Source organism: Anolis carolinensis, chromosome 5, assembly GCF_035594765.1.
Source record: "Anolis carolinensis isolate JA03-04 chromosome 5, rAnoCar3.1.pri, whole genome shotgun sequence".
Lineage (NCBI taxonomy): Eukaryota > Metazoa > Chordata > Lepidosauria > Squamata > Dactyloidae > Anolis > Anolis carolinensis.
In genome coordinates, this window is record NC_085845.1 from 68348737 (window position 1) to 68375523 (window position 26787).

The window sequence follows — 26787 nt, forward strand, 5'->3', positions numbered from 1 at the left end:
GCTTTTGGTGACAGCCCCGGACTGTTTTTTGGGAGCATTCCAAAATTGGGAGGGCAGATATATGTTTTCAGTTTGGGCCCCCGAAATATCAGTTTTCTATAGGACCAATGGGGGGGAGGGGCTTCCCACCCAGGCTCTCCTTCCCGGCATGCGCTTTATGAAGGCTTCTTACCTGCTGTTTCTACTCTAAAGTAAGAGGCGCTCAGCTGTAGGCCACACACTTTCTGTGCCTGCCTGCATGCCATGCCAAACAAACACTCTCCTTAGAAAGAAAGTGTTTGTGGCATTCAGGTCTGGAAAGCACGTGTCCACCAGTACCTGTGTCTGAGTGTCTCTTAATCTAAAGTAAGAGGTGCTCGGCTGCAGATACTGGCAGGCACGCTCACTTCCCGGGCCTGCCTGCATGCCAGGCCACACACACACACACTCTTTCCAAGGCAAGTTCTGGGAGGCGCTCAGCTGCAAACAAAAGCAGGTTTTTGTGTTGAGCTGATTTTTGTATGGGGAGGAGGCTCTCAATTTCGTGCTCCCAAAGAAATGAAAGACACAAAAAAATGGTAGAAATGAATTCCACACACAACTCTAGTAACAAACTATTTTACCATTTCCTTGATAAGAAGTAAAATCATCTTAACTACTTTACAATCAGGATGACCAAGATTAAAGACTGGGTCTGAGAAAAAAAAATTGCATGCTTTTTGCTATGGCCCACTTCTATAGCCAATGTTCAACATGCCTGTGATTCTCTGGTAATGTAAAAAGTCAGAAACTATTTCTTAATACTTAACCTGACACATTTCAATTTGCAATTATCCCAATGTCAGCACCATTCAAAGTTGTAGTAGATTAATATTTTGTATTAGATGAATATTATATTGACAATATAATAGCACCAATCTTTTATCATGGCTGTTATCAATTCTCTTTCTCCACTTCAAATTCTTCCTCCCCTCCTTTGTTGGCTTCAAGGGTTACAACCTCATGGACACTTAATCAGTTCCTAAATATTCAACATTTGAAAACCAGCTTCAGCTTTGCTTTCAAATCCAGGTTGGGGAAAATCAGAAATGGTCAGCAACATTGGTGCAATGTTAAACTAAGTTTCAAGTAAGAAATGATAAGCCCGAGGACCTCCAGAGTTGGCTGGATTATAGTTCCCATAATCCTGATCCCTTGCTGAGACTGATGGGAGCTGGAGTAAGCTCTAGAAGGCCATAAGTTGTCTACCATTAGTTGAAAATCAACAAGGGACAGGAAACTATGTTTTGTTTTCATGTCAGGAGTGACTTGAGAAATTGTAAGTCGCTTATGATCTGAGAGAATTGGCTGTCTTGCAAGGACGTTGCCCAGGGGACGCCCGGATGTTTTACCATCCTTGTGGGAGGCTTCTCTTATGTCCCCGCATGGGGAGCTGGAGTTGACAGAGTCCTCCCTGGATCCAAACCGGCAACCTTCAGTTCAGCAACCCAACCTTCAGGTCAGCAGTCCTGCTAGCACAAGGGTTTAACCCATTGTGCCACCACGGGCTACTAGGAAACTATGTTGGAGAAATGGAATAAATGGAACCTGTGAGCATTGTCATTATGTCAGACATTGTTATATTCGCACTGTAGATATAAACTATTTAGTATTCTCAGCCAGAGCGCTCTAATGTCCTGACAAACTACAAACCCAGGGATTCCGTAGGATGGAAGTTGTAATTGTGTAGTATGAAAGGACCCCATGTAACGCATACAAATTGTTACAGAGTAGGAGGAGAAGAGATGATGAAATGTGAAGTTCTGATAACAATTCAAATGAGTCACATTTTAGGAAGCTGCCATGTCCTTCCTTGGAAGCACAGCTTTTTTAAAACCAATACAATAACATTATGTAACAAAACTAGAATTTTTTTTGTTCCTGGCTTGAGAATGTTGTTTCCTGTTTAATTGTGCAGTACTTACATTGAAAGTAGGTGTTATACTCCAAAGATTTTGTTTTTGTGATTGCCACAAACTATGTTGAATTGATTGAGACTCTATGAGATATTCATTGAAAAACTATAGCAAAATGTGCTGCAGGATGTCCCACAAAAACAAAGTTTTTGCAGTGTAATACAGTAAACTTCAAGTTTTTTGCATAGAACCAATTAGGAAATGACATTTATAACCCAGGAACAAAAATCGTTTTACATAGTATAATTTTTCCTCTATTCTGTGCCAAGCTATTTTAAGGGACCTTTAGCTAAGAATCAAAATATTTCAGTGTGATCATTTTAAAAGTCAACCCTTGGCATTCATATTTTAAAAGACACATTAAAGAACATCTCACACTCTGAAGTAAAATGCACTTAAAAAGAATCTCAGCTTTATTTAATACGTTTTTCTGAGGGAAACACACTTTGATAGCAATAACAAAAAGGACAATGTTATTGGGAAGGGAGGACAGAGAAAAGCATGTTGTTACAAATCACTTCCACGTGGTCTTTGAATGTATCAAGCAGTAAAAACAATTTACAAATGCTACCTCATTATGAGCTGGTCAAGGGCTGTAATTATCTGAATGCTCTATTGTGAACCATTACGTTTCTAAAATGACCAGCATTTCTGTGTTAATATTAAAGCTTAATTAAATGCATCTCAGATAAGCAGATTTATTCGGCTCTCAAATAGCACAAATATAATTCTGGTGAAAACACAACTGATACAAAAGAAAAGACACGGAAGACATTTTCTGTGTTAACATTTCAAGTGAACCAAAAAGGAGAACCAAATACACCATCACAGAAATAAACAGAAATAAATCTTAGAAAGCAGATAAAATACACTATAATCAATGGAATAATGGGTTCTTGTTTGAAGTAAGTTATTTGTTCTTTGAAATTGGTCTCATACACTTGAATCAGGCAGAGATGACATTTGTCTAAACTGGATGGTCTTTAAATTTCCCCAGAATACTAATGAGTGTTCAGTGCTTGCAGAAGATACTTTTTGAACTGTAACTGTCAGAATGCCCAAAGACCTCAGCCTTTCCCCAGTCTGGTGACTTGTATAAGTGTTCAACTATCATTTCCGTTGGTGAGCCAGTTTGGCAACTGTTAATGATTGGAGGATTCTTGGAAATCTGGGTACATGAAATTCGTCTCATGCTTGATACCTACTTTCAGCCTATTCAATTGTGTGTGGCATAGGTTACTTTAGTAAACTTTGAAAGGATTGCACCCCAAATTCAATTGGAACACTGGTGAAATGTAGAGATGCTGATGGTTTGAGAGATCAAGCGCTTCTCCTTCTTATCCAGCCACCAGATGCAACTTATATACCAAGTGTGGATCCTCATGGGTACCATCTGGCACTGTTGTATAGCCAGAGAAGGTTGAGCAGTCTTCACCATCCTTAAGCAAGGATGAAGGCTGCTCCTTCCACAGAACAGTGGTAGGATGGTGCCTGAGTAGAGCACCTACAACAGCTGAGTAGTCAAAGGTAAACACTTCAGGGACAGCCAATTGCTTTTGTTCAGTATGAGAAAAAAATACAAACTCACACTCACTATAAAGACAAAGGATGTTCCCTATTCTCTGGATTCACAACAGCAGTTGGATAGTGACTTTGAATCTCCTTTAAAAAAGTGGGATAATTATCATGATGATAGCAGCAACATCTGGACATACTCCAAAGGCCAATCAATAGCTGAGGAAAGAGCTGCCCAGAATAATCTAGCTCAGTGGTTCTCAACCTTCCTAATGCGGTGACCCCTTAATACAGTTCCTCATGTTGTGGCAACCCCCAACCAAAAAATTATTTTCATTGCTACTTCATAACTGTAATTTTGCTAGTTATGAATCGTAATGTAAATATCTGATATTCAGAATGTATTTTCATTCACTGGACCACATTTGGCACAAATAACCGATATGCGCAAATTTGAATACTGGTGGGGTTTGGGGGAATGATTTTGTCATTTGAGAGTTGTAGTTGCTGGGATTTACAGTTCACCTACAATCAAAGAGCATTCTGAACTCCACCAATGATGGAATTGAACCAAACTTGGCACACAGAACTCCCATGACCAACAGAAAATGCTCGAGGGGTTTGGTGGACATTGACCTTGAGTTTTGGATTTGTAGTTCACCTACATCCAGAGAACACTGTGGACTCAAGCAATGACGGATCTGGACCAAACTTGGCACAAATATTCAATATGTTCAAATTTGAACACTGGTGGGGTTTGGGGAAGATAGACCTTGGCATTTGGGAGTTGTAATTGCTGGGATTTATAGTTTACCTACAAAGGGGTTCCTCAGACCATCAGAAATATGTATTTTCTGATAGTCTTTGGCGACCCCTGACACTCCCTTCATGACCCACCCAAGGGTCCCGACCACCAGGTTGAAAAACTCTGATCTAGCTGCTATTCCCTAGCTGGCATGATGGCACTGGGCAAAGATAGTACTGGGTACCTTCCTGCACAATGTCCCAAAAATATTTACATAACGTAATCGGAAGTTATTGTTCCAACTGGTGTTAGGATTGCTTTGTGGATCTTACCAGCTTATCATCTTGTGTCTTTTGATCATAATGACTAATTACAAAATAATGATGGGCAACCAGAGGTTTGTACTGATTTCAAAAATGAGAAATGATCTGCATTTTAAAAACATTCCATTAATCCATGTGATCCTAATGTCAGCTCCTGATTGCTATATATATATCCTAGTCTCAATAAGGCTCTAATTCCACTAATCTAACATCCCAACTTGGCTGAGGTCTTACTGACAAAACAATGGTATTGATCAACTATGCTGAGAATCACTCAGCAAGGGGAACATTGATTTTTGTGCCTAGGCAGGAGAAGAGCTTATTTGTTTGGCAGTTTTAATTCGAATTCTAAAATTAAAACTAGGCTTGCAGAAGGTTAAGGTGATATAAAGTAAGGTACTGTTCCTGTGCCTCTTTGCAGTATACAAAGCTTCTGTTTCTTGAAAGGATGGACCTTTCACCCATACAAGAATTTCTCCTGTTATAAGAACTAGTCCTTCCACCAAAGGAAGTTGGCTTTTGTTGGGAAAAGGTTACTTCCGTCAGAAAAAAAATTATTTCCATTGTATAAAAGAATAATCGGGATGCAAACCCCAGGCTTCTTTCTATCAGCTGTGGATTCTGGGGCCAGATGTGGCCTACAGGATTCCCCATTCAGTCCACAAGTTCCTTTCTTTTATCTCCTGTGATCAGAAATAAGAAGCTATTTAAAGCCTATGGCTCTATTGCATGGCCTACTTAGGCAAATTCTTCTAATACATTTCAAAGCCCTTGCTTGATAGTTAAGTGATCACTTTGATGAAAGAGTCTGCTATAAACTAGAAAGCCTTTGGTTCAAGTTCTATCTTTATCATGAATTCATGAGGGCATCTTATGTGACCTATTGTCTCAACTTCAGCTCCCCATCAGCAACACAATAGTAATACAGACAGACACAGCTTACACAATGACTGTATGGAATACACTAAGAGAATGTACATGAACCATTGATAAAGTAGAGTTTCTTGACCTGCGGTCCATGGACCCTTACACAGTGCAGGGAATGGTTTTAGTAGGTCTGTGAACTGGACGTAAAAGGTTTTTCTTCTATTTCCTTTCTGCTTTTTTGATGCTTTTCTGACATAGTAAATATTAATGCAAAATGTGTTCAAATGTGTTCATAGCAATCTTTTTCCTATCCAGACTAGTCTCTGTGAAGGAAACTAATTTCTAATGCAATAAAATAAATTGTGTGTATAATTTTGTCATGGTATGTTTATGTGTATTTTCTGGACAAGGATGCAAAGTTCACATCTCATTTTCAAATCAGTCTGTGAATCAAAAAATAGAAGTTCAGAATTATTGTTCAAAAGCATATGATGTGTGTTAATTATTAACGCAAATTGCTACTAGAACAGAGGACACATACATAGTGATTTAGCAATGAGAAGAAAAGAATTTACTCTGTGTCCCAATATTTCATTATGGATTATAAAGGACAGTTGTGGGGTTTCAAGAACAGAAGGAACAGAAGGCCAGAAGGAAATGTACACACACAGACATACACACACATTCTTCCACAAAGGATATGACCAATCAGATCTTTCTAGTAGGTTGTTCAGAAGGCTATATTATTTCAGAGTTAGCCTTGCACTGCAACAACAGATGTATAACCCAGATATGAGATGCAAAAAATAAATAAATCAAAATTAACCTACCGTATATACTTGAGTATAAGATGAGTTTTTCTGCCCTTTTTAGGACTGAAAAAGCCCCCTTCAGCTTATACTCAATTGAGTGTTCTAGCCAGCTCATGTTTGGGTCGGCTTATACTTGAGTATATAGATAATCAGAGTTGGACAGTCTAATCTTATTAGTATTATTATCTTAAATTACAGTTTTATGTAAATATTCAAAAACATTTAACCTACTGATATCTCAAGTAATGTACTTTTATTGGTGTCTATTTTTATTTTTGAAACTTACCAGTAGCTGCTGCATTTCCCACCCTCGTCTTATATGTGAGTCAATATGTTTTACCAGTTTTTTGTGGTAAAATTAGATGCTTATATTCAGGTCAGCTTATACTCGAGTATATTCAGTATATACTATTTAGCCAGCCATGAGAATGTTTCAAACATACAAGACAGATAGCTCTCAAAGAGTGTACAATATACTTCTCTGTCAAAGCAAGCAGTAGTGAAAGCATAAAATCCAGTGAAAAATTTCCCATTCCTCTTTCTATCCTATGTTACAAGCCAGTTCAGTTCACAAATAGTTATGTCAACTTTGAATTGACTATGTTATGATGACAGATATGGCCACAACTGTGGTCTCTGACTTTGTATTGTTTGGTTCTTTCTGGCAAAAAAATCTTACATTCACCTTGCACATAGGTTTTCCCAAGAAGTGCTTCACTACAGCTCCTATCATCCACAAAATAAAAATATGCAACAATACAACCTTTGACAAGATTGACACACTTGTTGATTAAACAAGAAAAAAGAACTGAAGATGGCCATCTTATTCATTTCAAAGAGTTTCCTGAAATTTGGACTAAAATTAGTTCACCCCCAGCTATACATCCAGCAGCCTTGTAACCGTATGCAAAGAGCACTGCTTTCTTACAATCTTGTGCTTATCAAAAGGTTTTGTACATACATATCCTAAGGCCCCAGATTTGAATAAATCAGAGGTTTCAATATTTGATAACAAAATTATTTAATCAATGTATGTCTTTTTTCCCTCCCTTCCAGATTAGTGCATACTTAATGTTTCTAATAAATGGGAGTCAAAAAATGATCTTGCATTTAATAATTTGTCTGCAGTGCTTCATTATATGTACTAAATGCATTACAGGTGCAACTTTCAGATACCAAAGATAATATTTATAAAGGTAGAAATCCTACACACATCACTGTATTTCTCTTTATCTTGGTGTAAATGAAGTTACTGAAAGACTATGTTAAATTTGTGTTTATGTCAGTAAAATTGGGAAGTGAATTTCCACATCAGGAAAACACCCCTGAGTATAATTCCATGAAATAACCAAATTATCTAAGATGAGCTCATCTTGGGATAGTCTACTCTTTGATATTCCGTTAAGTGGGAGGATTTTGCCACATTTCGGGTAAAAGCTGTACTTCAGCATCTGATTAAGTCAACATCTATATTTGCTTTCTCTCACAATTATAACAAAGACCCAGTTTAAAGCAGACATATGTTGTGGGAACTGTGAGGAACCAGTGTGATATAGTGGTTGAAGTGTTAGAATGTGGGAGCACATAGTTCAAGTTCTGACTGAGCTGAGAAATCTAGTAGATGTCCTTAGTAGAAGATCACTCTCTCTCAGTCTGTAATAACCTGGGGCGAGGGGCAGATCATATGGTCAGTCATTGATGGAATTATGACACTGCCATGGAAATACCCATGAGATTACAGTGATCCATGAATATAGGCTCATATTTTGAAGTTGGTAGCCATGACATGAGACCGAAGATACAGCCATACTGACCACTTCATGCAGTTTGAAGGCACCTTGAAAGCATGTTTAAATGATGCACACTGTGAATGTGCACAGCAATGCATATTAAGGGCTTTAAACTAGGATAATCAAAGTCAGGGAGTTCTCCGCAATAGAGCCCATAATACACATCAGTGCTCTAACTTTAAACCCCATCACATGCTGAAAAGGATTAAGGGACGGGCACTCCGGCGATCCACACATGTGCATTGCAAGAGCAGGGAGGTGAAAAAATCCTGATTCCTTCATGGCCATGAAGCTGCAAATACTGTGGATCCCGGAACTGAACTGGTTTGAGGCCAGTTTCTCCAATGCATATAAGCATCATCCAGACCTTGAACTAGTTCCACAACCTCCCATCTAATCATTTATGCACCCTGCTTGCCATGGAAACCCATTGGGCAAGGAAGAGAAGACTCCAAGAGGAGACATGATAGCCATGTATAAATATGTGAGGGGAAGGAGGGAGCAAGCTTGTTTGCTGCTGCCTTGGAGAGTAGGACACAGAACAATGGCTTCAAACTACAGGAAAGGAGATTCCACTTGAACATCAGGAAGAACTTCCTGAGAGAGCTGCTCAGCAGTGGAACTCTCTGCCCCGGACTGTGGTGGAGGCTCCTTCTTTGGAGGCTTTTAAGCAGAAGCTGGATGACCATCTGTCGGGGGTGCTTTGAATGGGAGTTTGCTGCTTCTTGGCAGGGGGTTGGACTGGTGGTCCATGAGGTCTCTTCCAACTCTATGATTCTATGAAATTGCACACTCTTAGCCCCAGAAAACTTATGTCCACCTTAAGTTGGTGATGCCTTGAAGGTACACAACAACAAAACCATAACAGAAAAATATGGGAAAATTCAACCTGAGATACTTTCCATTTTTGTTGACAGACTGAGGTAAGGAAAGAGCACCTGAGTCTTCAGTATTATGAAAGGCAGGCAACACAACCAGTTTCCCTCCTTCTTGGGTTAATTGTCTCTTTTTCTGTGGATGCTGGCTGTGTGTTGTCTAACACATCTGCAGAGCACTATTGCTACCAAACAAGAAACCCTTAACATCCTTGATGTTCACTAGTCAACCACAGAAATGCTATACATGAGTGTGTTCCTGGGGCAACCTACAGAAGACTTTCGATCAACTGAATCCAAATCCATCTCCCATTTCCCTGTCACACATCCAAGATGGAAGACAATGCCCTGAATCCAACTGGTTAATCTCAATAAGACATCTTACTGAGATTCAGCTGCTGAATGGCAGGCCTGTGAACCACACTGAGTCCCTTCGGGAAGAGAGGGCGGTCTAGAAATAAAGTTTATTATTATATGTTATTATTATTATCAACATATATAGTACAACCCCTGTATTCATAGAGGATATGCTTGATAAGCAAAACCATGGCTATTGTGAACTCTATTGAAATTAAGGACTTCCAGTCCAAAAATAACAAAGTTCAACTAAAGTACTAAGAAAATCCTAGAGAGGACAAATTTTGTTGGAAGGGATAAATGAAACCATGGGTCCTGGTCCTGTGGATACTAGGAACATGGCCTATATAGCTATAAATAATCTATATAGCTAGATGGTGTTCAGTGTATAAGTAAACGTCACTGATCTGCCTCTGGCATACTTGTTTTCCTACATCCTACCCTATTACCTCTTGTTCCAGTCATATGCATATAATAGGACTTTGGATCTGGTGACTCCTCCACCATGGTTCTTCTCTCCCTTGATCTCATTAAATAGTTCTATGACTACCATTTGCCAAAGGGGCTTATGAAAAACACTTTAGGAACAGAACGGAAAAACAAGAAGGAACTTGTGTGAAGTTATTACAGGTGCAGACACCACCCCCACCCCCACCCCCAAAAATAGTAACATGGGGGAAAAAATCATGGGCATGATGTTGAAAAGATGAATTAAAGTCAATTTACAATGAAAGTAATGGTACATAATACCAAAGTGCTTCCACTGATCTGAAACTAAGTTTTGCTGGACTGTTCAAAGGACAACTCTCAAAATGAAAAAAAAAACACATACAGACAAGACAGAAAATTTTACATTCACAAGCAGAGGTATTAGCATGACTGTAATAACATGACTATATATTTTAAAAACACACACAATTATTTATTTATCTGTTTATTTGATGGTGCCATTTATATCTTGTCAAATTGTCAAATGGATTCGAGGAAGTTCAAATCCAAATCCAGTCTGTTTCTATGTGTGGGTGTAGCATTCAGAATAGTTGATAACAATAATTTATAAAACTTTATGAAAATTTAGAGAACTAGAAATAAAAATAAATAAATAAATACTATTTAAAGATGGCCCTTTACTTTTAAAATATATTATAGATACAGCGAAGGGTGAGCAAGCTTTGTCAGGTACATAAAAAAATAGTACAAAAAGGCACATTCAGAAAGTCTGGGTGACACCACAGATTAGAAACTGTTTCTGGCACAACCAGATCTAACTTTAAGGAGAGGCAATACTCAGAGAATTCTATCTTTTCTGCAAGCTCCTAAGATTAATGTATCTGATACACGTATTTAATTCACCTATGAGATATATAACTAAATTGTTCTGCCAACATTTAATAACAGGATTTTTGGAACAGATTGGCTGTAAGTCCTATTTTTGAGAAGACATTTTGACTTGGGATCCAAATGTGAAGAAAGACAGGATATTAACCAAGCAAACAAATAATGCTATTAGAAGGGTTGTCACAAGACAATCCTTTCTTATGAGGTGCTTTCTGATCAATGGTTGATTTAATTGAAGTCCAATATAAGGCAAAAGAACCATAATTACCTATTGCCTATCAGCAGTTAGATCCAAACAAGAAGCAGAGAAGCCATGTGAGTCTCTTGGTCATAGACATTTATAAAGAATTTCTATTTAAATCATAGAAAGTCAGTCTAACTTTGCATATTACAATTATATTCAAATTGAATGCATTTTATCTTCTGCTCCTTTTTCTGACTCTACATTTCCTTTTGGGGGGGAGGGAATAAATAAATAAATTTGGGTCACAATCTATACAGAAGAGGTTCTTCATTTCAGTTAGACTTACTGTAAGCAGGAACAAAAGCAGTCTTATACCTGATTACTCAGAAAAAAAATCCAGGGAATTCAATGGAATTTATTCCCAGATAAGTAGATGCAGAACTTCAGTCCTTGCATGTTTACTTGGAAATAAGCTCAACTGAACGAAACAGAACTTTCTTCTATATAAATATGTATGGGATAAAGCTGCAATTGTTGTTGTTTTAAAAATAGAAAATATATTTCTACCTTGTGTTCCAAATTAAACTATCTCCCTTTTTAAGAGGCATCTTCAGCACACATCACTTTGCAGTAAATGTATACACATGATGCACTGATTTGCATGAAGAATTAACCTAGAATAGCATGCTAATCATGGCACTGGGAAGCCCATATTTGAAGGAGAACCTCTTCCTACACCAGTGGTTCTCAACCTGTGGTCTGCAGACCACCATTGGTCTACAAAAACTAAAATATGCAACAATGGTTTTCTGTGGGCGAGCAGATGCTGACTACTGGATGGCATATGTTCTGTAACAGAAACTAGAGCTGGGCCTGAATATATTGCACAAGATTTCCCTAGCCTAAAATGATGCATTTTAATATATTGGGTTTATGGTTCCCATCCCCTTGATCTGGTCATGTAAGTGTTATTTATTGTTATAATTGTATTATTTTACTTTGTTTAATAATGTGTTATTATGTTGTTATGTAATGTGTTGCTTTTATGATTGTAAACCGCCCTGAGTCCCATCCAGGAGATAGGGCGGTATATAAATAAAGTTTTACTATTATTATTTTATTATGTAGTTTATCCAATGCAATTTTCTGAATTAGCACCACAAATAACCAAACCGAATCTAATGTTGACCAAAAACTTATTCGTAACCCCTTTGGTACAAATGTTGGAGAATCGTCCTTGGTCAAAATGGTCCCTTGTCAAAAAAAGGTTGGGAACCACTGCCCTAAACACACACTATTATATTATATTACATTACATTATGTTATATTATATATTACATTACATTATATTATATTTCTGACTAGGTGTGTACAGCACCACCCTCTGTGTCCAACCAGTAGAAGCAAAACAACATGGAAGGACATGGAAACCTATTTAAGAGATATTCTCTCCATGGAGGTCTGGTTGGCAGCAAGATGGTTTCCTTCTGGAATTAAGTCAAGATTTTTAGTAAAGCCTTTCAGACTTAATTTATTCTAAATGTGCATGCATATGGTTTTTAATTCTTGCAGCCTTTTCAGCTTTTCAGTCATGTTTTTATCCTGTATAAGCTATTTTACTGTTTTAACTTGAAACTGTTTTACATTGTTTGTTGTTTTATCTGTATGTTGCTCTGAAATCCCACAATGAATGGCTGTATATATTTATATATTTCAATAAATTTATAAATATTATGCCTCAACCAAAGCTCAAGTACAGATATCACCAGAAACAACTGGAAGACTGAACTCTAGCTATACACAATTTATGTGGTCCATGACAACAGCAAAAAAGCAAAGCAAAGGCCCAATAAATCTGTTTACATTACTGCTTTGATTTTGTTGGGTTCTTCTCCATGGTTGTCACCATCCAACCCCGGATAGAATTTGGAAATGGAAAATCACAAATGACAGATTATAGAAGCATACCACATCAAATAAGGACAGTCAGCTGTGATGGCCATGGAAGGAAGGAAGAAAGGAATCAACAGATGACAAGTGCTCAACATAGCTATTGGTGCAGAAACCAAGTAAAGCAATGAAATGTTATTTTCATGTACATTATAGAAAATGATAAGATTTCATTTCATTACTTCTTGTGCCAGTGGATTTACTATAAGTTAACAAAACCTCAAATTTCAAAATGAATTTTTAAATTATATTTTTATTTTGTTTTGTCCACCCACACAAAAGATTCAACAATGTGCACCACAATCCCATACCTTCCAACTCAGAAGAAAGTCCCAATGAGTTCAGTGGGGCTTAATCCCAAGTAAATAGAAACAGGAATGCAAACTCAGGTGCCTCCAAACCCCCACGATGCACACAATTTGCTTACCATTTATGCTACCTGAAGACAAGCAGGTATGCAATATAAATGTCCATTGTGATCCATCATTCACTCTCTTTCATTGATATCTTGAGTTAGCCTATTAGTCGAATGTCTTCCAAAAGTAAAATTGTCCAGATGTTTCTCCAGTCTTCCACTGTTTCCCAAGATAACCAGAAGAAGTTCCAAAGACATCTGGAATAAGGACAAGGATTTTCTTACTCCAAAATTCAAGACCCACAGCAAGTGTTCATTATGAGAAATAAAGCAATGGAAAGTACTTTACTGAAAACATAATTCAATTTTAAAAAAAACAACAGATCATCAAGAACAATGAGGACGAAAGCAGAAGTTTAATTGTCAGAATAGGGTTTGGACCCTGCACCTGACACTTGTCTTTCTCAACAAATACCCATGGAGTGAAATAGAAGACTTCACCAGTCAGTTAATTATGTTGGTACACAATTTTTTATATATACTTCTGTTATATATACTTTAAAAGTAAATAAGATCCAGTTCAAAAAGTCCAGATTGGCAAAAACGTTATAAGGGCATGTATCCATATATGAAAACAGACTTGAAGTAATTAGGTCTTTGAACAATCCATTAAAGTTAAATTCATTAAAGCCAAGCTTCACTGTCAACAGAATCAGCTATTACTAGACTCCATTGGTACAGACTGGAGGTAGCAAGTTAAAGACTCAGTTGTCCCACTACACACATAAATCAAAAGAAACGTAATGATATTGAAATAAATATAAGAGCATTGAAATATTCAGTCTTCCAACTGTGTTCTGAAAAGGTGCACAATGTGATCATGTAGCTTGGTACATTTTGCCTCATGTACATGATGTCTATAAGGGATTGATGTATTTGTAACTCTGAATTTTACTAAAATGTGGTTTGAAAATCAAGAGCAGGCTTTAGAAATGCACTCTCCTTCCTAATATAAACTTATTATCAGCTGTAACTATGTGTAGTATTACATCTTATGTTAGTTTTTTAAAATCTCAAGTCAATTTGCAAATTAAAGTGGTAAAGTGACCTTGATTAGAGTTAACCTTCATTGGCTGAATGGTTTAAATACAGATACATCAATAAACCATCATTGCCTTTAACTATAGGAGAGATGTGTAGGATTCCAAGACTACTATTTCAATTGGTTTGTGGGATATGTGTTGTATCCGTGTCAGGAAGCTCTCAGTTAAGGAATGATAATGATTCTACAATCAACCCTCCATATGTGAGGATTTAACTTTTACATATTTGATTTTTTACAGATTTGATTAAAATGTTCTCTCTGTGAATCTCTTGGTCCTCCAATACAGCTTTATTATCAACTTCTGGAAGCTGACCAAAAAGTCACACTGAGACACATAGTGATACCTAGAAAGAAGAGATCTCTAAGAATATCTTTTTCTTTGCTTTATTTTTAACCTGTCTTTCTCCCCATAGGACACGTGTCAAATGCAAGGCCTGTGGGCCAAATCCAGCCTACCATGTCTTTCAGGCTTTCAGTGTCCAGGCAACATAGTTATATTTATACAATCTTACAATTACAAACAGCCCTTTGAAAGCTGATGTGTCCCTTTGTGAACGTGAGTTTGATACCCTTGCCATAGGGACTCAAGCCGGCTAACAATAACATGGCACATATCTGGGTCCTCCAGTGCAATTTCATGGTCAGCCAGGATATGTTGATCATAGAGTTATGTTGGAAAACTTAGAAATTCCTAGAGATGTGTTCTCTCAGATAAAACCAGCATAGTTAAAATTCATGCATCTTCATGTTTATGGTGGTCCTGTGACCTAACCCCAGCAAATGTATAGGTGGCGAGGCTGACGGTACATATGTTGTAAAAAATGTCAGGGCACTATGCACCGTATAATTTGATAGGTCACCCATCCTTTCTTTCCTGTGCTTGATAACTGCACCCTCTTGTTTGGCTAACAGATTAAATTCAGCAATATATTGATGAAAGAACTTACATGGTGCCCTGGGAATGTCAACAGCCTAATTTTGTATTCTGGCCTAGTGACAAGAGCATTATAGTGATATTAAGCAAGGAGTTTTAAAGTAAGCAATTGGTTGATGGAATTGGGCTCACAGGTCTCAGAGGGCAATTTTTAAAATGCAAGGGAACTGATCATGGGGAATTGGAAAAACATGCCAAAACTGAATTTGGTCACTTTGTGATTCCAGAATGAAACCCAACACTGTGCAAAACAAATGGGTTATATATCTTCAAATTGAAAAGGAAAGGGTAGCAAGGGTGGGGAGTGCTAGATTGAATTTTTATATTACAAATTGCTGTTTTTTTGTTGCTGAGCAAAGAAGAAATACTTTGCTGTAGATTTATGCCTTTTTCCTAAAGGTATTTCTTTGCTGCAGATTGGGGGGGGGGGGGGGGGGGAGGGAAATTTTAGGTATATAAAAAAATCTTTTCTCAAACTTCCACAGGAACCATTCACAACCTGTGCCGAACAAAAGGAATAGCAATAAAGACATGGTAGCATAGCAAGAAAGATACGTTGACTAAAACTAGTAATGACATTCATTGCAATAAAATGCCCAACAACTCCTCCAGATCCTCCCAAATGAGAGAATTTTGGATGAACAAGATATGAAAGACTGGTAGCTAATCGGGCAAGTGTGTGTGTGTGTGTGTAAAATTTTAATTGAATAGCTGTTCCACAGAATAGGATTTACAACTGCTCCATTCCTTTGTTCTTGATGTATTGCTTTCTTTGCATGGATAACAATGAAGGCATAAGGATATTACTAATCAGAGTAGTATGTTACTACAGTTACTACATTTATCAAATTTGAAGGCATCTGATCTTTAATTTGAAAGAATAACTGCTTGTGGTATGCTTCAAACAAAGATCTGGACAATTTTGTGATTCATAAAGGCCACCAACTACTGGACCATTTGCCCCCTCAATGGTCTGCAATAACTCTTGACTCCACCTCCATTTTTACAGTTCCGGACAGCCAGCAAAGACAGGAAATGTAACAAATCCTTGACAGGCCGCTGCACACAATTTCATGGGGCACCACTACCACTGACATCTTTGTAGAGTCTGGAGACAAGATATTTTGAGGCACATCTCCCAGAATTTCCCATCTAGCATGACCATGCTGGCTGGGAGACACTGGGAGCCACAGGACTAGAACTATTTTTTTCACAACTCTCGCTTTCCCCCTCAAGTCTTGTTATTCTCTTTACAGATCAACCTGACCTCTTCCATGAAAGAACAAAAGCTGACTCAAAATAAGCAATAATAGAAGTTGGAATGCCGAGGTACTTTTTTAATGGCATACAATTTGAAAGAACATTGCTGAAAGTCTCCTTTTCTAACAGAAAATAATCAAAATGTTATCTCCCTGACCTGAGTCCATCTAAGGAAAAAAACTCACAAATGCAATGTAGTGGAAAGGTATCATACTTGGTCCTCACTCCATCCTTTTTCTCACCGCACCAACAGTATAAAAAGGTATGCAGATGTCATCACACAAGACAATGACCTCTGACCGTTAATATCATTTCTGCATTGCAATCACATGCATTCCATAACATGTGGCAAATGCCCAAATATATATTTCACCACATCTGACATTATGTGCCAGCTCAGAGAAATAGGCACATGGTCCTCTGTCACAAATATGCTGCACATACATAGTCTTCCTACACAGAAGACTATGTGTAGGGAAATACGTGTGTCCCTTGGGCAAAGTGGTCATCATTCCTTAACTCAAAGAACCATGCAAGACTATGGGCAATAGGGAAACAAAAGGTCAAGTGGCCAGAGAAATGCTGATAGGATAAGCCAAAGATGGATATATAAAGACCCCTGATCAAACTGATGCTGCCTTGTAGGCAAGAAGTGTATTTTGCCATATACAAAATCTATTCATCAGAAGTAGTAAGGCTGTATAACAAAATCTGGACATTACCAGTGGTTATCAACCTGTGGGTCCCCAGGTGTTTTGGCCTACAACTCCCAGAAATCCCAGCCAGTTTACCAGCTGTTTGGATTTCTGGAAGTTGAAGGCCAAAACATCTGGCGACCCACAGGCTGAGAATCAGTGACTTAGAACCAAGCACTTCAGTTATTAAGCACATGTGTTAGGGTGCGATAAGGGATCACATAAGAAACTCCCAGGTGAGATGTAGCATTAATATGTGGAATTTCTCACATACTTTGAAAAATATTATTTATTTTATACATATTAAAATATTATTTATTTTATACATAATAATAATTTTGGCAGAGCTAGCTATGCTGTTCAATGAGATGGACACTACTTGGCCATCTCTGATTTAGGCTACAGCCAACTGTTCATCTTTCCTGGTGGGACAAGAGTGACATGATGACATGATAGAGGATACTCCAAGACCATCATTGTGACAAAAGTTTTAGTCTTCTTTCTAGTTGTCAGCCAGGATTGGCCAAATAACAAAGTACTATCAAAGAAAGATACTACGACCTCTGAAGCAAGAGTTATTCTATTCAAAACGGATGTACCAATCTGCTAAAAAATTATTACATTCTATGGAGTTATGATGTTTTGTCATAATAAACCAGGCTCAACAAAGAGACATCTAACTAATGATCTCTACCCTGGATGCAATAAGTGATGCTATTTAAACAAGTGAAGATCTTTTTGCTCAATGTTATTCACAGATCGAAATCCTTATGCCTTCTATGTATCCTCTAAAACTTATAGAAAAGTTAAAGCCCAAAACACAGAAAGAACAAAACAGAGTCCTTCACCCTGATCGTCTGTTTCTTTTGGAAATGAAAACTGTGTGTACGGTCATCGATGCTTCCTGCTCCCTAGGGCTGCCCAATCATTTCAATGGGAACAGCAGATCTTGTCTGGGTGTGGATATAGCATTGTGCATTTCTTTTTTATATGCTAATCTGCTTGTCCCAATGAAAATGTATAGGGCAGCCCAGCTGTGCAAAAACCATCTGTACACAGGACAGATCAGGGTTCTAGTGATAGCAATGGCAACTTGAGTCACAAATGCTAGCACTAGGTACAAAACCCTTCTACAGGAGTTTGTGAAATCCTAAAAGAGACCAGATGAAACTTATTACAGTCAAAAACATGAAATAAAAGAAGATCCTACCATCAGTATCACCAGCTTCTGTGTCTAGGAGAGCATCTACTGAAGTCATGCCTGTGACTATGAAGGAGTCGCTTTGTATCAGACACACCTTCCTTGCTGGGACCAAGCTCCTTTGGGAGACTGACTCCTCTGCTTTGAGCACATGGGCTCTTCCTAATGTCCTGACTGCTGGGCTGGAGAGATCAAATCTTGTCAAGGCATTTTTAAGGCCTTTCCTACTCTCAGAGCTCTCTCCTTATAAAAGAAGTCCAGATCTCCATTGTGAAGTCTCTTCAACAATTTTAGAAAGAACAAAGACATGAAAGGATTCCAACTACCACCACCACATCCATGTGGCCATAATCTGTTTTCTTTGTAGAGAAGGGTAAGCAATCTTCTTTGAGAATACATGTCCTTTAAGTCTCTTCTGTTTCTCCTCCTCCTGGCTGGATTTCCAGCCAGCGCCCAAGATTTTCACAACGGAAATGCCAGCAAATTATGCAAGGTTCCATTCTGACTCTGAAAACAGTTGTATTATCCTTGTAAATAGCAAATTATAAATAAATGGTTTACTTGTATGCTGTATATGTACAATTATTATTATTATTTAAAAATGTAAATGGCGCCAACAAATCCAAAGGAAAATTCTTGCTTTCAATCTCTCTCACACATGCACACAAAGAGAAATGCACACACCTACTAAATAATATTAGCAACACATCTTATATATCCCTTTTTTAAGAGTACAACATTAGTAGCAGGGTTGTTATTGTTGTTGTCTGCCTTCTAGTTGTGATCAGACTATCATGGGGTTTTCTTGGCAAGATTTGTTGAGAAGAGGTTTACTATTACCCTTTTCTGGGGGTAGAGAATATGACTTGCCCAAGGTCACCCAATGGGTTTCATGGCTCAATTGAAATTTGAACCCTGGTCTTCAGTGTTGGAGTCCAATGCTCAAACCACTACACCATGAGCATTAATTTATTGTCTATTACTAAATAGCATTTGTTTGGATATAAAAATGCCCCAAATATGTAAACATAACACTGGAATCTGTGATAATCATAGCCTAGCCCTATAATCTGCAAAGTTCTCATTGTTTAGAGGGGTGATGCTCAATATTTTAAATATTTCCTATTTCCCAATAACACAAAAACTTTAAATTAAACATAATTTTAATAAATGAGCAAAGTGGATGTTATGTTGCTAGAATATACTTACCTAAAATGCTAAGCTAAGATATATAGGGAGTGAGGTAGAAAACAGGGAAATGTTTCCAGGCTAAGATCCAACTATTAATGTCATCTACAGACCCACTGATCCAATGGAACTTAATTATGGAACCTCACCAACTTTCCGCTGATTTAATGAGCCTTCTTTAGTTGAGATTAGCATGTAGCCAGACTCTTCAGATTTTATTTTATGGATTTAACATAGGGTTTATTTCTGAACAGACATAAACAGAATTGTGATATTTCTTAAGCAAAGTGATAATCTTTCCCCAACCTACTCAATTATCATTCAACGTCACAATTGCGTGTTTCCCTCTTGGATGCAATTATATTGTTAGTACAGGTTGTCTCCAAACTCAATTGTAACAATAAAAAGATAATCCAGGAAACAAAATTTTAAAATGAAGCCAAGTAAGTAGATATGTATGAGGAATGTGGTGAGAATAACCTAGGTTGAGGTAAGGAAAGGCTGTCTCTTCAAAGGTAGTTCTGGCTTCTAAACAAATGCCAATTTTAGCCTTGACCATTGCCCAAACTTGGTACCCCACACCCTAAACCCACAGATCCCATCTATGGCCTCCAAATGGAAATAGACTCAAAGAACATTGAAAGCCCTCATGAGCAAGCCAATTCACACATTGACAAAGCATAGTAGTCCCTGACAACCAGAGCAAAATGGGTAAACTGAGTAACATCTAGCCACTATAATAATAATAATAATAATAATAATATCTTGTTTGCTGTGTCATACAATATAATAATAATAATAATAATAATAATAATAATAATAATAATAATAATAATAATAATAATTTATTTGTATTCCGCCCTATCTCCCCAAGGGGACTCAGGGCGGATTCCAACATGCAACAGCAAACATTCAATGCCTCCATAAAACAAACAAATGCTGACATAAAATTTCCTGGAAACCGCGCATATGAAAATAACATTAAAAACCTAAAATCAAATTAAAACCTAACATCAGTAAATTAAATCTAACATCAATAAATTAAACTAGACATAGTCAAACAAAATTATCTAATAGCATAAAATCTAAGCAAATATCCACATTAATTTACAGCAGCCAACTAGAGTTCACAAAACAGTGTGGGTTGGTTGTGTAGTCAAATGATGGTCATTGGGCTGGTGTGGACTAGGAAGGTCCAAATATGATATAGTTCTAAACCAGGGGGGAGAACTACACCTCTTCAAGGCTGAGAAGCCCATCCCTTTCAAGAGATTGTTGGATAATTCCCAGTCTACAATTTCTTGCCAAATAGGATGAGTAACTCATCAATATCTGTAGGCTCAGTTGCTTTCAAGGCCTGTTCTACAACTGTAGAACTACTTCAGTGGACAATGATTCTTGAGCATCTCAAACAGATACTTCCTTCATGTATCTAACTGATATGAGGGGTGTAACTTGGGATTTTCTATTTGGAAAACATCAGCCTTTCCACTTGACTACGGGCCTCCAAGTAAGGAGAGACTGGACTTGACAAAATTTCTCTGATGCATTAGAAGCACTTTATGATCTAACTCAGTCATGGGCAAACTTCGACCCTCCGGGTGTTTTGGACTTCCAGCTCCCACAATTCCTAACAAGTCTAAAACACCTGGAGGGCCAAAGTTTGCCCATGACTGATCTAACTAATGATCTCTACTGTTCTGGAAGGGGAAACAATGAATCCCAAAACATGGAAACAATACATTCCATGCAAAGGAACTCTTCATTTGTTACTTTTGTGTTAGAAAGAAGACACTTCCAGAGAGGTAATAGTGTGCAACACACATTATATATCCTATCTGAACATACATTATGCATAATTTATGATCAACACAAATACACAAAGGGCTCCATAGGCATGGGGAGTCAGGTACTTCATATCATATACATACCCCAAGAAGCTGCAGATTAGCCTAGTTACTGTGCACATAGGTTCGAGAAGGTACACATGAGGCATTTGCCCAAATGAGCATCTAAGGCTGGCTCTAGGGCCCCTCCACCCAGAATAATGTGGGGTTTTATTCAGCTGTGTGGAAGGGGCCCTAGACTGCCCTAAATTCCAGGATCCCAGATTATCTGCTTGGAACTGGATTATATGAGCATACACTGCCAGATAATCTGAGATAAACAGATAATCTGAGATCAGATTCTGGGATGTAGGGAAGTGTAGATCCAGCCCAACTAACTGTTGCTTCTTATCCAAAATAAGTGTTTTCCATTTGGGACGAGAGGAAAATGGCTTGTATATAGTGAATCAATCAATCTATTGAAGAAAGGACACCCTCCAGCTGAGTAGATTTTCTTCCCATCCCCACTGCAACGCCCCAAAACATTGCTCTACACCAGTGGTTTCCAATCTATTTTTGATCAAGGACCACCTAACCAAGGACAACTTGATCAGGGACCACTTTGACCCAGGATCACTCTTCAACATTAGTACCTAAAGGGTTACAAATCAGTTTTTGGTCCACTATAGATTCCGTTTGATTATTTGGAGTGCTGATTCAGAAAATTGCATTGGATAGACCACATCAGCTCTAGTTTCTGATACAGAATATATGCCATCCAGTAGTTGCCATCTGCTCAGCCACAGAAAACCGTATTTAAAAAGCCTTGGCACTATAAGAGGGTTTCACGAGACCGGTCACTCTAGTTGTAATAGTGTAGTAACAGTGAGGTTGCGGACCATAGTTTAGTTCCTGCAGACTAAACTGATCCATGGACCACAGGTTGGGAACCACTACTCTACACAAATGGGTGCACTGGGATGAAGACAAAGCTCCTCTGCATGAATGACAGCGCATCGCCCAACAAACACAACTCTACTAAGACAGTTTACAATGTTTGATTGAACTTAATTCATGCTTGTCACAATAATCTGTCGACCAAATCTTTGCATATATCCAATAAAGAAACACATTCCCCAAACTGGAATGAATGAATGACTGGAACAAATCCCATGGGCAGAACAATCGGATTATCAGGCACAGGCATCCCTCCCTCTCTCCTCCTCCTTTATTATTAAACAGACATCATTCCAGTGATGTGATAATACCGTAGCAAAGGGACAGTTGCTTCTACTGTTGTATCAAGACTCGCCCCTCCCAAAAATAAAGTGCGGCTTGCTACACTAGCCTTGTGGCTATCACCAAAATGACACGCAAATACAATTTTCTTTTTATTTCTAGGCTTGTCCTCTTGATCTAATTATCTCATTTTACCAGAATGTGGAAAACAGCGCAAATACCATGGAAGTGAGCCACATCCTAGGGGGCAGTCCCCAGCAAAGTGTTTCAATTCAGAGCCAATACTGTACTAGAAGGGGAGGACAATATGGGAGCAAAAATTTTGGTCTGCTTTGCTGACGCAATCCCCTTGCACGTGTCTGGTCTGTGTGTGTGAGAGAGAGTGCCTGGTGGGTTTTTTTTTCAATGAAAGTTTAAGAGGGGGGAGGTGAGCGCATAGATTTAGTACACGTGCGCACCAGCTGGTCTGACATGATAAAAACAGAATGGCTCTGAAGGAGAGGTTCCCTGCCTGTCAGACCAATAATCCATACAGATTTCGCTCAGGAGACCATCTCACCGATCTCATTGCTCCAAAGACACATGCATGCCAAACAACACCTCCCCTACCACCCCAACATCAACACCCGGAGGCTCAAATATAGCTCACATCCATTGCAAACTTCAATAGGAATATTTCACAAGGCAGAAGGACCCCAGGAGTTCAAGCAACAGCCCATACCTTCCTAAGCAAGCCTCCGCTTCCCAGAGTTATGTCACAGCCATGCTTCCAAACAGCCAGGTGGCAAGAAATAATGCATCTCTCTATCATGCTGGATGAGCTCCCCCGCCTCCCCCTTCAATATCTCCCCTCCACTCGACTGAGAGAGAGCGCACGAGGGAGAAAATCCTGTTTTGCTTGACTTGTGCTAGATCATATTTATACACTCCAGAGCCGGAGGTTCCAAGGGCTGTTGCTAAAAATATGCACCCGTTGCCTTTTGATCACTGATCGGAGGTGAAAACACACAGCTCTCGGCATCTGTCACAACCTGGCGCTCTTGGAGGAGAGAGGGAAGGAGGGAACAAGAGGAATGAAGAAAGGGACAGAGGCAGAGCAAAGCCACTTGTGCCTGGAGAGACAAGTATCATTGGGGAGGGGGGGGGGTGAAAGAAGGATGGATGGATGCATGGAAGGAAGAAAAGGAAGCATAGATAAGAGGGAGGGAGGACGGACGGACAGAAAGATGGATGGATGAACAGACAGACAGACAGAAAAATAGATTAAAAATAGAAATAGAGATGGGGAAAGGGAGAGTGAGATGTGTTGTCGAAGGCTTTCATGGCTGGAATCACTGGGTTGCTGTGAGTTTTCAAGGCTACACTGCCATGTTCCAGAAGCATTCTCTCCTGACATTTCACCCACATCTATGGCAGGCATCCTCAGAGGTTACGAGGTATGTTGGAAACTAGGCAAGTGGGGTTTATATATCTGTGGAATAATGTCCAGGGTGGGAGAACGAACTCTTGTCTGTGTGAGGCAAATGTGAATGTTGCAATTGTCCAGCTTGATTAGCACTGAATAGCCTTGCAGCTTCAAGGTCTGGCTGCTTAAATAAAGAACACCACTCAGAAAACAGAGGAATTCCAGGCAGGAATCAATCAGAACCAGCTAACACCTAACAAAGGATTCCTCCTGGCAAGAAGCAGTCAGGCTTTGAAGCTCCAAGGCTATTCAATGCTAATCAAGGTGGCCAATTGAAACATTCACACTTGCCTCAGGCAGACAAGAGTTCTTCCTCCACCCTGGACATTCCACAGACAGATAAACCCACTTGCCTAGTTTCCAACAGACCCCACAACCTCTGAGGATGCCTGCCATAGATGTTGGTGAAATTTTGGGAGAAAATGCTTCTAGGACATGGCCAGACAGTCCGGAAAACTCACAGCAACCCAGTGATTCTAGTGAAACCCTTCTACAACAAAGAGTAAGATGCCCTGAGAGTTGGGGTGCCAAGCAAAGTTTGGGGGGGGGGCAAAGAAAGAAGGGAGGAGGGAGGAAAGATAGATAGATAGGATGGGAGAGAGGGATACAGTTAAGAGTAAGATGTCTTGAGATATGGGGAAAGTGGGAAAAAAACCCCTTAGAAGTTGGGAGCCAAGCAATTTCTGAGGGTAGGGAAAAGAAGGAAGGCAGAAAGGAGGGAGGAAGGGAGAGAATTAAGAGCAAGGCACCTTGAGATATGGAGAAAGTGAGAGCAAGATGAAAGAGTTGGGGGGGGGGAGGAAGGATAGCTAGAATATTTTTCGTGACAGGCGCTACTTGAGAAACTGCAAATCGCTTCTGGTGTGAGAGAATTGGCCGTCTGCAAGGACGTTACCCAGGGGATGCCCGGATGTTTTACCATCCTGTGGGAGGCTTCTCTCATGTCCCAGCAAGAGGAGCTGGAGCTGACAGAGGGAGCTCATTCACGTTTTCCTCGGATTCCAACCGGGCAGCAATCCTGGCCGGCACAATTGCGCCCCGGGGTTGAGAGTTAAGGATAAAGCACTTTGAAATATGGGGAAAGTGAGAGTAAGAAGCCTTAGGAGTTGGGGAGCCAAGGAAGGAAGGAAGAAGGCAGGGAGGGAGGGAGTTCAGAGTCATTTCCTCGCGTTGCGATATGGGTAAAGTGAGAGTAAGATGCCTTCGGAGTTGGGGAGCCAAGGAAGGAAGGGGTTAAAAGTAAGGAAGCAAGAGAGAGAGAGAGGAAAGAAGGAAGGAAGATACTTAGAAAGGAGGGAGGAAGAGCAAGGCGCCTTGAGATATGGAGAGAAGGGGGAAGAAGATGCTTCAGGAGTTGGGGAGCCAAAGAAGAAAGCAAGGCTAGGAAGAAGGAAGGGGCAATGGAAAGATAAAAGTGAAAGAAGGAAGGACAGAGAATGAAGGATGGACAGCTGGATGGATGAATGGATGGAAGTTCTCTTTGAGCCTCCATCCACGCCGTTCCCGTTACGATCCCGGACCCTCGGTCTGGGTGGAAAGGCTGCTCTCTTCTTCCTCTTCCTCCTCCTCCTCTTCCTCCCTCCCGTTAGCTTCCCCAGAATCCCATGCGCCGCCTGCCCCGCACAATTCGACTTGCGATCCGATTGGAAACATGGTGCGATCAGCTTAGAACACCAAGATCCAAGAAGAGGGGGGGGGGGGGGAGAGATCCTTGCTTCCCTTCCTTCCTTCCTTCCTTCCTTCCTTCCTTCCTTCCTTCCTTCCTTCCTTCCTTCCTTCCTTCCTTCCTTCCTTCCTTCCTTCCTTCCTTCCTTCCTTCCTCCCGCGGCTCCTCACCGGCGTTCCTCAGCTTCTTGTTCCTGTAGACGGAGAGGATGACCAGCAGGTTGCCCAGCACGTCGACCACGATGGTGAAGATGAGGATGGCGGCCAACGTGGAGGCCACCCAAGGGGGACGCTCCCCGCTGGAAGGGGGCGCCTGGGAGCCGTTGCCCGCCCCGCCGCTCCCGTTGCCCCGCATGCTTCACGCCGCCGCCGGCATCCCGGGGAAGAAGAAGAGAGAGGCAGGCGGAGAGGCAGCCAGCGAGCGAGCGAGCGCCCTTCCCGGTCCCTGCCGGTGATCTGCTCGCCGAGCGCTCTCTCTCCCCCCTCCCCCCCTCGCAGCGAAGTTTCGCCCAAAGTGTGCATGTGCCCGAGCGAGTTACTTTTATAGCCTCCTCCTCCGCCGCCTCCTCCTCCAGCTGCTGCAGCCGCCGCCCCCTCCCCAAAGAGGAGCGCATCGCACCCCCCCCCCCTTTTCCCTCCCTCGCCTTTCCCTCCGCCGCCGCCACTGTTGCCTCCAGGTGACATCGCGCGTCGGCGCCCCCTTCTCCCCTCGCCCTCCCTCCCCGGACACGTGCGAAGCGAGGGGATTCCAGCTGCCTGGCCCCGAGCAGGCGCGCCAACGCTGTCCGGCAGCGCCCCCTGCCGCCCGCGCCTGGGAAACGCGCCGCACCGTCTACTCTGCCCCATTCATTTTTCCCCTCTCCTCCTCCTGCCTTCCACACCTCGCTCACCCCGATTCCATTCATCCCCTTGCGCTCATTCATTCATCCTTGTACCTCATTCAAAGGAACCGAGCCAGGTTCATTCACGGATTCTGGGGGCAGAACGTCGAGCCAGCCACAGCCCCTGGGTATTATTATGATTTATTTGGAGGCGGGGAGGTAACTTTCTTGATCTTCGGGCTCCTGTTGTGTTGATCTTCCGCAAGTGTGTGTGTGTGTGTATGTGTATTTATGTGTGTGTGTGTGTGTGTGTGTGTGTGTGTGTGTGTGTGTATATATATAT

The 26787-nt window shown here is 40.3% G+C and overlaps 1 protein-coding gene across 3 annotated transcripts in view; it reads right to left on the reverse strand.

Moving 5' to 3' along the window:
* The window catches only part of mtnr1a (melatonin receptor 1A), a 105685-nt gene extending 79473 nt beyond the window's left edge, over positions 1-26212 (reverse strand). The window contains exons 1-3 of one of the 3 annotated variants that reach the window (XR_010006427.1): positions 25795-25932; positions 18250-18747; positions 13118-13303 (exon numbers count right to left, since the gene is read on the reverse strand). Coding sequence is in view for 2 of the 3 variants with exons in the window: in XM_062981470.1 (XP_062837540.1) it covers positions 25795-25978 (184 nt within the window). In the remaining variant the exon portion in view is untranslated. Of the gene's footprint in view, positions 1-172; positions 1274-13117; positions 13304-18249; positions 18748-25794 lie in introns of those variants that run through there. The other 2 variants (XM_062981470.1, XM_062981471.1) reach the window with 2 other exon arrangements.
* Between the last annotated feature and the right edge of the window lie 575 nt (positions 26213-26787).